Genomic DNA, 10,322 nt, shown 5'->3' on the forward strand with positions numbered 1-10,322 from the left:
GTTTCTGGTCAGGTGCTGCAGGTTATTTTAAAGTGGTGTGTGTGTGTGTGTGCACTAAATAAGACAAAATGCTAAGCTATAACAGTCTGTATAAGCATACATGGTATGTAGTACTCTATTGTGGTAGGGGTTTCAGAGGGTATCTATAACCATCAGGGTGTTGGTTCTGCATTGTTCCTGCCCGCACTCACCACCTTGGTTCAATCTCTGCTTCCCTCAGTTTCTATATTTCCTATCCCTCCCATTTCTGTGAGGTAGGCCCCCAATACAGCCCCTTGGGTAGGAATCTATTAAGGCACACGTTTTACTCCTACTAATTCTATATCTCCACTAAACTTGCAAGGGGGGAAAATACTAGGCATGATGCCAGGTCCTCAATCTTTGGGGGTGCTGCACTCTCCAGGACATATGCAGCACCTTCCATCCAACCATGATCTAAATTAAGGTATGACTGGGCCTTCTAGGCTTTCCCAAGTTTTCAAGGAATGGCAGCCAGAAGGCAGTATACAACTCCCTACAAAAACAATCTTCAGGGACAATCTACTGTGGCATTTTTATTCCACTATGTCCCTGTCGGTATACAAAGACACTTTGGACAATGCTATGCTTCCAAGGTTGTGGTAAATGTTTGGGGAAGGCCCTTTTCTATTCCAGCATGATTGTGCCCCAGTGCACAAAGACCCATAAAGATATGGATTAGTGAGGGAAGAACTTCACCAGCTGCACAGAGCCCTGACCTCAACTTGTCAAACACCTCTGGTGTCAACTGGAATGGAGATTGCGAGCCAAACCTTCTCGTTCCAGCGTGAGTGCCTGACCTCACAAATACTCTACCTGATGAATGGGCAAAAATCCTACAGAAACATTCAAAAATCTTTACCGCCTTCCAAGTAGGATGGAAGCTGTTATAGCCGCAAGGGGGAGGACAACAGCTACATATTAATGTGTATGTATTTAGAATGTGATGTAATCAAAGTCCCTGTTGGTGCTCAGGCATCCCAATACTATCAGTGTGTGTAAATAAAGGTATTAGCACCCTATTTGTTAACCTTGCAATTTTCTCCTTTGTGTTTTGGTGTATTTAATGCAATTTGCCTAGCATTATAATTGCTCCAATCTTCCTCATTTTAAGTCTGTTTATGATTCCTAAAAGCACATCTGTGGAGACCAGTGGTTTCTTTCAGTCTTACAAACAAGTTTTATGCAATGTTCTGTAGCCTTTAGCAGATCATCTCTTAAATATCTCCATCCCTCCTGGACACGATCTAAAGATTTTTAGACCATCAAAGAATGGCCTACCAGGCTCTCCATTTAAAAAAAAAAAAAATGTAAGATTATAAAGCGCTTCAATGTAATTTCTCTCCTTATATTAAACCTGACAATCACTGGAGCCCAAACACTCTCCTACAATGACATCCAAAATAAAGTCTCCATTAGTAAATACTAAATCCAGCACAGTTTCATTCCTTGTTCTCTCTGCCAATTGCCTAGGACGCAGTCTCTCTAAGAGATGTTTGGATGTCTCTACTCCTGGCTGACCCCGTGGTATTTTCTAATCTACAGGTAGATTATAGTCTCCCATAATGATAAGGTCACTTTTTATTGAGATCTTCATGATTAGTAGATGGTCAAGCTCTTCTGGGAGTCGAGGGGGTCTATGTATCCCACCAATGCGAACATTGTTCTAAAGTTAGCCAAACTGTCTCTAGGTTCTCTTTATTACTTTTTTATCAGATTAAACGTTAAACAATTTTTACATTAAGGGCGACATCTCCTGCATTTCTGCCATCTCCTTTCTGTATAACGTGTCCTGGTATGGCACTACACACCAATCATCTTGTTTATTGTACCAGGTCTCAGTAACCACCACTAAATCCACATCATCACTCGTTACCAACGCAGTAAATACAGATATCTCTGTTCTGGACTAGTCAATGTTGTGCACGCTACCACACTGCCCGCAATCACTTTATGTAGCTGCACAGATCTACTGAGAACAGCTGCCACCATTTAAAATGGTCAAAGGAGGACAATTTTTTTTTGAAGGTTGTGGTTAGAGATACGGCCAAGGTCATATAATTAAGACGTATCCATATATATATACTTGTAACTGAGAACATGGTGATGGTGCCGGTGGAGTGACTGCCTGTGATTTATCATGTACTGGCCTTAAAATACCAGGGTCTATTTATCTCACCAGTACCATACTGGGGTAGCTCGCCATTTCCTCTACTCCCATGATGCAAAGAGCATTATTATTAGATATTGTTTCATATAGCACCATCATATTCCATAGCGCTGTACAATGGGTAGTCAGGACATAACACTTTGAATTACAGGAACAACAGGTGAGGAGGGCCAATCTGTTTATAGTCACCCATGCAATGTTATACTGCTTTGGGATATAAGCTACTTTCAATGAGAAATAAAGTGTTCACAGTAAAGCAGCACTCTCCTACATTATATACCAATTATCCTCCAAAATATACAGGATTTTGGAAGAATTACTCATGCCCCGTAAGATGCAGCTTTGCTGTGTCTTAAAGAGATCTCTATGCGTTGGGATTTTCAACCTCTGGCTGTTAACGACAATGTACGTTCATCAAACCAAACCTGGACTGGGCATGATGGGAGTTGTTGTCCAAACCCATTGTGTGCTGGGGATTCTACCACCTGCTTATGTTCAAAGTAATATCTGTGTTCTATACATTATTAGTTGACCAAATTCTAAAAACCTTCATAAGACTGGCTCTTGGCGCATGATAGCCCGGCAAAGTTTTATCCATGCACGTTTACACTCCAGCAAAGTTTTGGGTCATAAAAGTGTTAATGTTATAAAAACTTGGGTAATTGATTTTGGACCTGGGAAGAGTGTGATTGCATTTGGGACACCTGAGATTCACATAACATACCCGCCCACTTTCTCTCTTTTCTTAGTATAAAGATCTGCCCTTTGAAGGGTGTAGTTGTATAGGTTCTGCAGCCAGAATGGGTTGTTCTGTTAGAGATTGGGCCTTTACGGTTGTATTATGGAGCTATGGTTTGCAATGTTTGCTTTGTGGTGCACAAGGGTTCTGGGATGATCCCTCCTATTTGAGATGTGGTGCTGCGAACTTGCAGTTTTCTCTTCCTTCAAACATTAAAGATTCAGCTTTTGTTTTGAGAGCACTTGGTAAGTATGTCTATAAATATTTTATAGGTGGAAAAAGCTTTATGTTAACTTGGCAGTAAGGGAAACACCTATAGGGTTCCTTAACCTGGAACCCTTGCATGTGCTTTGCCAAAATCCTCTGGCTGGAGGTAGCGCTGTGCATTCAAAGTATCTTTCTGGGGCACCTATTTGGTGATCCTGGGGTAAATCTGTATGAGTTGCAACAAAGGCTTCCAGCTGGTCTCCCTGAACTTGCCCTGGATCTCTGTGGGTGAGGTTGCTTGCTCAGTGGGTCTTGTGGCATCTGGTACCAGATGATTCCTTCAGTAATCTGGTGTCAGTATTGGGTTACTGTTCTTGTTGACTATAGGTGTTTGTATCAGTAAGAGTTACTGCTCTGAATCTTGGTTATATGCAACCGAGACTATGTTAAAGTTGGGTAACTGGATGCGTCTATGCTTTCTCTTGGAGCTGGCATGTCTCATGCTCAGTCTTACTCAAGGTATGAGGTATTGGGCTGTCCTATCACCATATCAAGCAACATTGCCTGGGCCATTTATTGGCTGACATGGTAATAAGGTCACTTATTATAAGTGTAAAATGGGGCCCTGGCGGCATAACGCCTGTCCATAGACCTAAAGTGAATCTTAATCTACACTGGTTTGAACTGGGTCTATTTATGATTGGGTTAAACTGAATGTGTGTTAATGGCCATGTCTTATAAACAGACATGGGATTATTTGTGTTACTAAAATGCTTCATTTTACAGATCACAAAGGGAAAACTCGTGACCTTCGCAACAGTTCTGCTTGTGGGATCTGGGTAGGGCAGAAACTGGATGGCTCTCTGCTGGTTGGTGCTGCATATGATGGGTGCTTTGTAAGAGAGAAGGTAACGTGTGTCTAGTAAGAGTAATAAAGCCTTGTCTGCCCTAGACATTTTTTTGATGTATCTATTGTCTAGTGGTAAATATATTGTACCAGGTTCTTCATGAGTTGTGTGTGGTTTACAAGGTGTCTTGTGATCACTGTTCCAGTTTTCAAACAGAGCAGAGTTTTCTGTGAGTAAAGGTGTGTGACAGCCTTATCCAGTATGTGATGCCACCAATTTAACTTGGATAACCTGTATTCACAGAATGGTGATCATGTGATGACTATTAGTCTAGAAGAAGTTATCAACGGTCAAGTTCAACAACAGAAAAGGGACTTAAAATGCCCAATCATGCCAGGTAAGTAGATTATACCGTTACAATGATTGTATGGTGTCACGGGGCTGGCTAGTCCGACCAACTACCTCCGCTGTCTTGTGCTCCCTTAGCCTGGGACACCACACTTTCCTCGGTTCCCCAGTCACTAGCCGAGACTCAGTGTAGGGTAAAACCAAACGAAGACTGACTTATTTTAGACACACAGAGCTGGATATATCCAGCAAAACACACATTAACATAAAACAAGATATTGGGACACAAACCGCCCCCTTAATCTGCCTCCCAGAGACAACAGGGGCAGTAACGGGATTAACAATACAATAGGGGGGAGACTGATTTATACAACATTAAACATCAAACAATGGTGGTCACTCCCTGGTGGCAGATCCTGGCTGTCTGCCGGAGATAATCCCCTCAGCCAGTGATGAGGAGATACTGCTGGGGGTAGCCACAGAAGTCTTTACAAACCCAGGGCCCATAGTCAATAGGGAGGAGGCTGGCAGTCAGGCTTCTCCAGTGGCCCCAGTGATGGAGGCTTCTGTCACAATTCTCCCCCCTTCGAATTGGACTGACATAGGATGAGACCCCAAACGGGTTGACTCCGTAGTCAGTCAGTTTATTTGGCCCATTAATGCCCTCCCAAAATTGGTGCTGCTGCTGGGGAGATGGGCCGGCTGCGCCATCTCCTGGGTACCACTGGGGAGTGATGCCGCCTGCATCCCCTCCCTGGTGCTCCTGTTGCCATTGAGGAGGGAGTTCCGGTTGATCCGGTCCTGGAATTAGGTTCTGCTGCTGGGGGGGGCGGGTCGGCCGCTGTATCTCCCTGAACTCCTGCAGCTTTGGTAGGTGCTGGGCAGAGGCCAGCGATGCTCTGCCTGGTTGCCAGCACTTCAGCTGGGGTTAGGGAATCTTGTGGGTCGGCCTGCCGCTGGGGAGGGAGGGCCGGTTCCTCTGCTCCCGGACATGTGAGCTGCCGCTGGGGAGAAGGGCCAGCTGCCACATCTCCCTGGATCCCTGTAGTCATTGCAGGTGTGGGGCAGAAGCCAGCAGCGCTCTGCCCTGTTGCCAGCTCTTCAGCTGGGACTAAGAGATCTGGGCAGACTGCCCAGCATTCTGAGGCCCCCGGTGTGGAGACCGCAGTGTTATCCACCCCTCTTGGGTTAACATCCTCAGATGTAAAATCAGTTAGATCCACAATCTCTGGATCTGGTTGTGGAGCACAGTCGCACAGCTCCAGTATCAGATCTGGATTAGCTGCCCAGCATCCCTCTGACTCAGGGGTGGAGACCGCAGTCCCATCCACCCTGCCTGGGTCAACATCCTCAGCTGACCACTCAATCACATCCACAAAATCCACACAATCCCTGGACACCGGGGCATTCCGTTGAACACGTTCGAACAGTTTTTTTTTTTATACGCCTTCTCCAGTTCCCACTCCTGTGTAATTAAAAAGTCTAAATCACCTTTAAGTTCTAGTGCATCTGGGAGGTCCCACTCCCTGAAATCCCGGATGTCCTCAATCCGCCACTCCGCTGTGCTGCCGAAGTCCGGATCCTCCTGAAGACTATCCCATAATAATCCAGGGCCACCAAAGTCATAGCCCTCTGGAGAACATTCTTTCGCAGTTCCCCAATATGCTTGCTCTGTATACCACTGCAGAGCCCTATAGTGATCTTCCAGCTCTACCTCCTGTTGGACCAGCTTGTCCAATTCGGATACCCATTGCTCCTGGGGTTGCTGTCCCAGGAAAGACATCCGTAGTTCCCGCTGGTCTCTAATCTTTTGTTCGGAGCTTGGAAGACACTGACCCCAGCATATAACAGCCCTCTGCCATACTGACCGTCGAACCACTTGCCTCAGGTTCTGGTATTGTTCTGTAGGCAGGGCAGTGGTGTAGCAGGAGAGGATGACCCGCAGCAGCCCCTGGAATTCTGATACCACATCCATGTCCTCGTCAAGGCGACCGAAGTCTGCCTGTCGGTTAATCCCGGTAGAAAGTAAGTGTCCCTCGGACTAAAAAGCAATCCCACCGCTTGCCACCAATGTCACGGGGCTGGCTAGTCCGACCGACTACCTCCGCTGTCTTGTGCTCCCTTAGCCTGGGACACCACACTTTCCCCGGTTCCCCAGTCACTAGCCGAGACTCAGTGTAGGGTAAAACCAAACGAAGACTGATTTATTTTAGACACACAGAGCTGGATATATCCAGCAAAACACACATTAACATAAAACAAGATATTGGGACACAAACCGCCCCCTTAATCTGCCTCCCAGAGACAACAGGGGCAGTAACGGGATTAACAATACAATAGGGGGGAGACTGATTTATACAACATTAAACATCAAAGAATGGTGGTCACTCCCTGGTGGCAGATCCTGGCTGTCTGCCGGAGATAATCCCCTCAGCCAGTGATGAGATGATACTGCTGGGGGTAGCCACAGAAGTCTTTACAAACCCAGGGCCCATAGTCAATAGGGAGGAGGCTGGCAGTCAGGCTTCTCCAGTGGCCCCAGTGATGGAGGCTTCCGTCACATATGGCTACACTGGAGTCTTTGGTTTCTATTGGAGGCTTGTATGCACTGTACTTTCTGTAGTGAAAAAGTACTATACTCTGCAAAGTCATTTTAAGGATTTTTGGTCCTGAGATAAACTAAGTAGCTTTAGCTCAACATCAAATCTTGTAAACGGCCAGCATTTCATGCAAAAGTATATCTAAGGTTGAAGGATTTTTTTTTTTATATGTTTTTACCATGAATTGCTAGTCATGGATTCCTTCTAGCTCTCAATCAGCTAGAATGTTTAATACACGGGTGAGGGATATTCTAAGTTTAAAACAAATGTCTTTTTAGCTATGGATGCTCCTAAACCCAATATATGTGCGGCTGTTATGAGAGAAGACAGATTGCCTTGTGCGACACCACCAATATCAAGTGGGCTTTGTGACTCCCTTGGGTGCTGCTTCAATCCTATGGATGCTACAATGCCCTGCTACTATGGGAATCCACGTGAGTATGGATCTCTTACCGAACACTGACTGATAAAGTGAAGATTACTCTACTCCTGCTCTTACTGAAAGTGGCAACTTTGCTAGTGATATTGTCTTACATTTAGTCTTTAATATGGAAAACCTACCCAAGGTATCCTTTGATTTAAACTGTCTAGTCCCTTGCTTTATAAAGTACTTGTTGCACATGTATCTGGAATCAAAGACTGGGTAAGGTTTGAGACATTACAGCATGACAAAAAGGGTAGACTAAATGAGCTGACGGTTCTGTAGTCAAACTCTGTTTCTACAAGCCCCAAATAGAGCCACATACCATTAAAACGAACCGTCTCAAATATTTAATCTATGGACCTGTTTGAAATGTATTACATGTAATTTATATAGCATCAGCAGACTTCATTGAACTTTCCCAATCCATGGGATAAATTGCAATATAGAGATGTAAGCTGGTAGCTGTTCATATAGTTCTAGTATAAAGGGTCTGGGGTTAAGATTTAGGTCAATCTGACGGTGCTGTCGGCCTGTGTATGCCTTGTATATCTGCAGTGACTGCACAATGCGCTCCTGATAACTACGTTCAGGTTGCTGTTTCTAAAGATGTGACCATGCCGTCTTTAATCTTGGACTCTGTCCATGTTGTCAACGTGGATTCAACTTCATGCCCTGAATTACGAGTTTCCAAGAGTAACTCGTTCATCGCTTTCCGTTTTCCCTTGTCTTGTGGAGAATCAAAGCAAGTAAGGATGAAACTCAACTCAAAAGTGGATATTGACAATGTCAGCCTTGTTGCTAGAGCATTTTGCAGTTGTGATTTGTAATCCTATTTTGATACCCTATGGTGTCTACGAATAAGAGAAGGTGGTCCATGGGAACAAAGCCCTGCTTCTTTGGACTTTAGCTGTTCATGTAAAATGCTTGTCCTTCTAAACTCCTTATCCTCTGTACTGCCCTTGCCTAACTTTTTGTTTCATTTTAAAAGATAAATGAGAACTCGGTGGTCTATGAAAATACAATAGAGGCGAAACGAGATATAAGGATGTGGCAAGGAGCTTCTATCACAAGGGATAGTACAATGAGGTAAACTTGTCATTTTTCTGCTTCCATACTGCCTTAACACCTGGAATATCCATCTAAAAGAGCTTTGCTTTCCAGAGTCTCCGTTCGCTGCCTTTACTCCAGGAGTGGAATTGTTCCATTGCAAGTTGAGGTGTTTACTCTACCCCCTCCTCTCCCTATCTCTACCATGGGGCCGCTTCTTCTCGAGATGAGGATTGCTCAGGGTAATGTGATACTGGCCCAAAATCTGAAATCGAATGGAGTGATCGTACAGCTTTTGTGAGTTAACCTTCTGCCTGTGTTCTTCTACTGGTGTAGATCCTGAATATTCCTCATATTACACTGGCGGCGACTACCCTGTTCAGAAAGTACTAAGAGATCCAGTGTACTTGGAAGTCCGGATTCTTCAGAGAACAGATCCAAATCTGGTTTTAATCCTGAATGAGTGCTGGGCCAATCCCTCTGCAGATCCCACACAGTTACCCCAGTGGCCCATCTTGGTGGATAGGTAATGCACATATCTAGCTACTACTGCCCCTCCATGAGTTCTCGATTTATTTCAGAACTGTATAGTATATATTGGTCAGCATAACATCAGACTTTTTCCTTCTCCCCAGGTGTCCTTTCCCTGGAGACAACTACCTCACTCTGTTAACACCTATTAGCGCTTCATCTCTGAGCTTTCCTTTCCCATCCCACTATCGGCGCTTCATGATCAGCACCTTCACTTTTGTGGATGGAAGCACTCAGAATGCACTTAAAGGACTGGTAATGGTTATGTTTAAACATTCTAAGCTCTCCATTAGCATCGTACCAGTTACCAATTGGTTAGAGTAAGTTGGGATTGGATCAGGACAGATGGCCCTATTGCCTTAGAATAGGGTTGTAATCTAAATTTTCCTAAAGGTGGTTTTTTTTTTTTTTTTTTTTTGGAACACATTTACTCTGAAGTGTCATCACTGACTACAGTAAGATATATTAAACACGGTACAGTTCTTTCTACCAAGCACTGTCATAACTTGGACCATGTTATACAAACGCTTATCTGAAGCAACACTGCTTTAGCCCCAGGCATTATGAAACGCTTAATTGAGATGTTTGTTCCAATGAATGGAGACTTCTCCATTTGGACACTTAGTATGGTATCCACCATGCACTACCTGATCTTAATAGATGTTAAAGTGGATGTTAAAATGTCTTAATGCTGTCTATAAATGCCAATCCTCAGGTCTACTTCCACTGCAGTGCATCGGTGTGTGTCCCATCCACTTTCAATTTATGTAGTACTACTTGTGCACGAAGAAAAAGTAAGTTTATTCCAACCTTAACTTGTGGCTATTGATCTGCATGTCAGTCTACCTGGTATAGAACATAGCAGTTCCACAACTTTTGCTAATGGAGTAACACTTGCTCTTTTTCCAGAGAGAATGATTAAGAAGGTAAATCCAGGTGAATCTGACACGGTGATATCATCAGATGGACCCGTAGAATTTGCTAGTGTCTTGGATGCCACTGTTGAAATGGAAGGTAACTAGCTGGCTACCATAACGTTTGAGGCAAACAGTCAGCACCTGGGACTCTAGTGCTAGTTGACTTGCCTAAACTGTCTAATATGTGTGGTCTCATTACAGGTAATATGTCTCCAAACCACTCTGCCTTCAGCTGGGCTCGAGGAACAGTAGCTGCTGGAGTGTTTGTGATTGGTTTCTTCGTTGTTGCTTTCTGGATGCACCATAAGAAACGTGCTCCCAAAATGTATACTGTAAAGGCTTAAATAAAGATGCCTCTTCTGTCAAACTCTCTGTACCTTTTTATATATATTTACTGGTTCCTGCATGTCCTCTCTACCAAATATATGCTTGAAGGCAGGAGCGTGCTAGGTTCGCATTGCATTTTAGCATTT

The 10,322-nt window shown here is 44.2% G+C and overlaps 1 protein-coding gene across 1 annotated transcript; it reads left to right on the top strand.

Moving 5' to 3' along the window:
- The first annotated feature begins 2,988 nt into the window (after positions 1–2,988).
- Positions 2,989–10,193, top strand: LOC149287330 (zona pellucida sperm-binding protein 4-like). The gene is made up of 12 exons (XM_089493031.1): positions 2,989–3,172; positions 3,921–4,042; positions 4,286–4,379; positions 7,209–7,364; positions 7,910–8,100; positions 8,343–8,440; positions 8,516–8,643; positions 8,738–8,927; positions 9,037–9,187; positions 9,648–9,726; positions 9,842–9,946; positions 10,051–10,193. Exons 1-12 carry the CDS (start codon positions 2,989–2,991, stop codon positions 10,191–10,193), a joined length of 1,641 nt encoding a protein of 546 aa, XP_089349157.1.
- Positions 10,194–10,322: the final 129 nt, after the last annotated feature.

The sequence above is a fragment of the Sceloporus occidentalis genome, unplaced genomic scaffold, assembly GCF_023333645.1.
Source record: "Sceloporus occidentalis isolate IW3139 unplaced genomic scaffold, rSceOcc1.0.p SCAF_62, whole genome shotgun sequence".
Classification (NCBI taxonomy): domain Eukaryota; kingdom Metazoa; phylum Chordata; class Lepidosauria; order Squamata; family Phrynosomatidae; genus Sceloporus; species Sceloporus occidentalis.

Coding starts and splice junctions, on each gene's coding strand:
- LOC149287330 (XM_089493031.1), top strand. CDS start 2,989: ATGGGTTGTTCTGTTAGAGATTGGGCCTTTACGGTTGTATTATGGAGC. Junction 8,928..9,036: donor TGGCCCATCTTGGTGGATAG/GTAATGCACATA, acceptor CCTTCTCCCCAG/GTGTCCTTTCCCTGGAGACA. Junction 9,947..10,050: donor TGCCACTGTTGAAATGGAAG/GTAACTAGCTGG, acceptor GTCTCATTACAG/GTAATATGTCTCCAAACCAC.